This window comes from Humulus lupulus, chromosome X, assembly GCF_963169125.1.
Source record: "Humulus lupulus chromosome X, drHumLupu1.1, whole genome shotgun sequence".
NCBI lineage: Eukaryota > Viridiplantae > Streptophyta > Magnoliopsida > Rosales > Cannabaceae > Humulus > Humulus lupulus.
In genome coordinates, this window is record NC_084802.1 from 20,219,616 (window position 1) to 20,224,834 (window position 5,219).

Below are 5,219 nucleotides of genomic sequence, written 5' to 3' on the forward strand. Positions count from 1 at the left end.
TAGAAAGACTATCTGACAAAAGATCGGGATATCTATTCTTGATGCTCTAGGTTTTAGATTCTTTCTACAACATAAGTCATTATCTAAGCCACAATATTCTCTTCTATTCTTCTTCTCTTTGTATCTATCTTATGTGTTGAGAAATGTCCACTCTAGTCTAGGTGATTCTAAGGATACTTTGGAAGACTGTGAAGAAAATTGAAGATCAGTTCAGTTTCTTGGTGATACCCTGCGACAGAAAGGATACAAGGGTTAGACAAAATGAAGGAAGGACTAATACATTCCACTGTGTATAATGTATGTGTTCTTATCATTATCTCTGTTTAATTCAATTGTAGAAACATGTTCTAGGTTGTCTTATATTAATTTGTTTAATGTATGATTTATATGAAAATAATTAAGATCCTATATAAGTTTTCCCAACATACATATGCAGTCCGCTCGACCGCCACGATCGAGATATCATAGGGGAACTAGGGTTGGACCCTGTTTTGCCGCTTAGGCTGGCTTATTTTGTAATCCTTGAGTTGTAAAAAAATTTTAAACTTGTATTTTGGGATCCCATGTAAAGACTAAAGTTTTCTTTTAATGGAAATGTTTGTTCCTTGACCAAGATTTTTAAGACCTGAATCCTTAGTGGCTTAATCATATGTTTTAGTAAAAATGACTCGTTTAGCGAGTCCCACACTAATTTAAACACACGTGGTAACATACCCTAATTAGCAGGTTATTACAACTTGGTATCAGAGCTGCCAAGGTTTAAGGGTTCCTAATGATGGATTGGGCATGTACACTCGTTGCTAAAGACAAGCTCGACCTAGGGTTTGGTAACTATTAATATAGTTATGTGTGCAATTGTTTAAATGAAATATATATGCTTTATCTGCTTCTTTAAATAGAAAGCATGAGCTATTTTGATAGGGCCTGCTTGTTCATTCACTAAATAAAGGAATCTAAAAACATAGCTTCTAAAAAAAAATTCTAGAACTACTTTAAAGAAAAAGAACTTATTACAAAATTGAGCGCCCTTATAAGTACAATTGGGAATCCAATATTAGTTGATAAAGTTACAAAGGATAGAACAATGATGCAATTTGATAGAGTGTTAGTGGAGATAGAAATAACAGAGAAGGTCCCTAAATCCATTCAGTTTCTCAATGAGAAGGGGCAGCTAATGGAGCAACTATTGGAATTTGAATGGCTACCAACTCAATGTAAAGAATGCAGGGTTTTTGATCATACTGAGATGATGTGTAATAGGAAACAAAAGGAGACTTGGAGGCAGAAAATCAGAAATGGAGAGGAAGAGACTATGCAAGACCCCAAGGAGCAGCAATCATTAACAAAGGATAAAGATTTAACTAATGGGGGTATTGATGTTGGTCAAAATAAGACAGATGCTAAGGAAGTAACTGAGTCACAGGCTGTGTCAAAGCCTCATGGAAATTCGATAGAGTCAAAGCAGAACGTTGATATGGCTATCAGGGATTCCAGTGAGAGCGATCCTGCTGAATGGACTACCCCTAAACGGGTGGGGGGAATTAAGAGGTTAGTTCTAAACTCACAGAACAAATTGAAGAACTCCTATAGTACATTGCAAGAGAAGGTATTGGAGGTTACAAACTTGGAACTCTCAACAACAAATTTATTTAATGGAGAGTCACAACATTCTTAGTTGGAATGTAAGGGGTATTAATAAAAGGGAGAAACAGAAATCCCTGAGTTTATTTTGCTTTGTGAATAAAATAGGTTTAGGAGCCTTGTTAGAGACTAAGCTGCGTGGGGAAAAAACTGAGAAAATGATGAGTTTGTTTTTCAGTGGCTGGAATTATTATACAGGTCCAGCTTCTGAAGGAAGAATCCTTCTAATTTGGCAGAGGCATAGTGTCTCTGTTGAGGTTCTGAAGGAAAGTGATCAATTAATACATGTCTATGTTCAGGAAGTGAGGTCTAATAAGAAGTTTTGTGTTACTTTTGTGTATGGTAGGAATTCGATTGAGGAGAGAATGCAGCTTTGGGATGATCTCTCTGGTTTATGTTTTCCAGCCACTCCTTGGCTTGTGGCTGGGGATTTTAACACAGTTTTTGAGGTTACTGACAAAGTTGGAGGCCGTAATATTACTGCCATGGAATTGGTGGATACTCAAAATTGGAGAGCCTTAGGGTTGGTTGATGAGATGCGCACTAGAGGTTCTCATTTCACTTGGACAAATAAGCAAGCTAATGAGGATAGAATCAACTCTAAACTGGACATAATTTTTATAAATGAAGATTGGTTGGACTTATTCCCTCATGCTGAAGCTATTGTTAACTGGGAATTGCTTTCATATCATTGTTTTTGTATTATAAAATCAGGAGCTGCATTGAACTGTGGTATTAAACCTTTTAGGTTTTTTAATATGTGGACTGACCATGATAAATTTAAAGAGGTAGTGATGCAGAGCTGGTGCAAGCCTAGTAAGGGTTATGGTCTGGAGAAAATAGTCAGGAAACTGGGTGCTCCAGCAGGTCCTTCGAAAGTTTAACAAGAGTACTGTGGGAGATGTTGTTCAGAACCATAATACTGCTAAGGATAAATACCAAGCTGCTCAATTGTCTCTTCAAAGTGACCCTCACTCATCAGATTTGAAAAGAGAGGAGAGGATAGTAGGTGAGATGTTTGCTAATCATGCTAGAATATATGAAAGCTTTCTTAGGCAGAAAAGTAAAGTGAATTGGCTTCGTTATGGTGATGATAATACGGCTTATTTTCACGCCTGCTTAAAACAGAGAAGGGCTTCTAACCGTATCACTTCATTTGTTAATGAGTCTGGTCAGTTGATTGAGAGGTTTGAGGATGTATTGGATCACTTTGTGAATCACTTTCAAAAGATTATGGGAAGTCAGAGTAGTGCCTCGGTGCCTATTCAGAGGTCTTGCTTAAGATTTGGTTATAGGTCGTCTTTGGACCATCAGATTGGTTTGATAAAGCCATTTACTAGAAAGGAAGTGGAAGATGCTTTGTTTAGTATTAGTTCAATTAAAAGTCCAGGTCCGGATGAGTATGGATCAGGTTTTTTCAAAGCCATGTGGAAGGATATGGGAGCAGAAATTTCAGAGGCCATTCTTGATTTCTTTGAGCGGGGTATGCTGCCTGAAGAGATGAATAAGGCTACAATTTCTTTGATTCCTAAGGTTGAAACCCCTACCAAGGCAGTGGATTATCGGCCCATAGCGTGTTGTAATACTATCTATAAATGCATTTCTAAAATGCTTTGTGGTAGATTGACGAAAGTTCTTCCTAGTCTAGTTAGTCAAAATCAAGGAGCGTTTGTGCAAAATAGATTGTTGGCGCATAATATTCTTATACTTCAGGATATTATTAAAGGTTATAAAAGGAAAAACATCTCTCCTGGATGTGTAATGAAGATAGACCTGAGCAAAGCTTATAACATGTTAGATTGGCACTTTTTGGAAGATATTCTCATTGCTTTCTGTTTTCCAAACAGATTTATCAAGTGGGTGATGACTTGTTTGAAGAATACTACTTATTTGATTTTAATGAATGGTAGGATTCAAGGAGGCTTTAAAGGTAGAAAAGGTCTTCGGCAAGGTGACCCTATCTCTCCTTTGTTATTTGTGCTAGTAATGGAATATTTCACCCGGCTTCTCTGTTAAGCTTCGCTAAACAAGGATTTCCGGTTTCATCCAAAGTGTAAGAATCTGAAACTTGTTAATCTGTGCTTTGCCGATGATTTGGTAATATTTTGCAAGGGCGTGTCTAACTCGGTTCAGATAATTAAGGACTGTTTCACTGAGTTCAGTTTGGCATCTGGTCTGTCAGCCAATTTGGAGAAGTCATAGGTATACTTTGGGGGTTTGGCTGAAAGAGAAGCGAATCAGCTGTTAAATAGGCTCCATTTTACTGAAGGGTGCTTTCCTCTAAAATATCTGGGAGTTCCTCTTCGAACAATAAAAAGGAAGGCTAGAGACTGTGCTATTATTATTAAAAAGATTCAGCTGAAGCTTCACACTTGGTCTAGTCGTCATCTCTCTTTTTCTGGGAGGGCTCATTTAATTAACTCTGTTCTACTGAGTATTAGGTCTTTCTGGATGAGCATTTTCATTCTCCCCAAGAGTGTTATCAAGGAAATCGATTGATTATGCAGGAACTTTCTCTGGGGGCTCAAAGACAGTAACAGTAATCGCAGTAAAATGCATCTTACAACATGGGATCAAGTGTGCCTGTCGAAGAGCATGGGTGGTCTTGGGTTTAAGGAGGGGGCTACTTGGAACAAAGTGCTACTGGCTAATTTTGTTTGGGCTGTATCCTCTAAGCAAGATATTCTTTTGGTGAAATGGGTTGATTCCATTTATCTTAAGGGGCAGGATTTCTGGAGCTATAAAGTCCAACAGGATGTGAGTTGGTATTGGAAAAAGATAATCAATCTAAGAGCTGTTTTTCCGTCTAAAAACTTGGAAGAGGCAGTCAAGAACAACAAGATCAGTGTGAGAGCTCTTTACAATCGGATGCTTAATAAAAATAGAGTGTCTTTTGCAAATGTGGTCTGGTGTACTTTAACAGTGCCTAAACATAGGTTTATTTTGTGGCAAGCTACTCTTGGACACCTTCTCACCCGTGACAAGTTATATCTTTGCAAACTGAAATTATCTTCATTACTCTGCCCGGTCTGTGAAGAGGAGCAGGAATCACATTCCCATCTGTTTTTTGCTTGTCCTTTTTCTCAACAGATTAGAACAAAAATGGAGGAATGGCTGGGAAGGGATATTTGGCCGAGTAGGTATGAGGATTGGAGCTCATGGATGGCTGGCAAGCCTAATGGCTTGAAGCAAAAGGTAGCTGCTGCAGCTTTGGCAGCTGCTGTGTATATGGTTTGGAGAAACAGGAACAAATGTCTCTTTGAATTTAGTTCATGGTCTGTAGGATTTGTTGTGTTATATTATTTTATAATATAATGTAAAATTATATTATATTATAATATAATGTTTTAGATTAAATAAATGTGACAAAGTGCGTCACATATTGTAACATATAATAGAGAGTTACAATATTTAGATATATGAGATATATCCAAATAATGTAACATATTTGGTGTTACAAATTAGTAACCTCTAAATATTACCCTTTATTGTGTAAATTGTTGTTACACAATATTGAGATGAATTTCATAAAAGCCATATGTGATATGGTTGTTAGAGATATGATTTTAACCCCAATA

General features: G+C 37.2%; 1 protein-coding gene across 1 annotated transcript; it reads left to right on the forward strand.

The window, feature by feature from the left end:
- Nucleotides 1-1,799: 1,799 nt before the first annotated feature.
- Nucleotides 1,800-3,843, forward strand: LOC133805598 (uncharacterized). Its single transcript, XM_062243777.1, has 3 exons — nt 1,800-2,373; nt 2,489-3,571; nt 3,659-3,843. Exons 1-3 carry the CDS (start codon nt 1,800-1,802, stop codon nt 3,841-3,843), a joined length of 1,842 nt encoding a protein of 613 aa, XP_062099761.1.
- Nucleotides 3,844-5,219: the final 1,376 nt, after the last annotated feature.

What these genes read in the sequence shown, in the direction of transcription:
- LOC133805598 (XM_062243777.1), top strand. Translation starts at nt 1,800, where the DNA reads ATGATGAGTTTGTTTTTCAGTGGCTGGAATTATTATACAGGTCCAGCT. An exon ending in AGGAGCTGCATTGAACTGTG is followed by an intron (nt 2,374 to 2,488) that starts GTATTAAACCTT and finishes GAAAATAGTCAG; the next exon opens with GAAACTGGGTGCTCCAGCAG. An exon ending in GATTCAAGGAGGCTTTAAAG is followed by an intron (nt 3,572 to 3,658) that starts GTAGAAAAGGTC and finishes TTCTCTGTTAAG; the next exon opens with CTTCGCTAAACAAGGATTTC.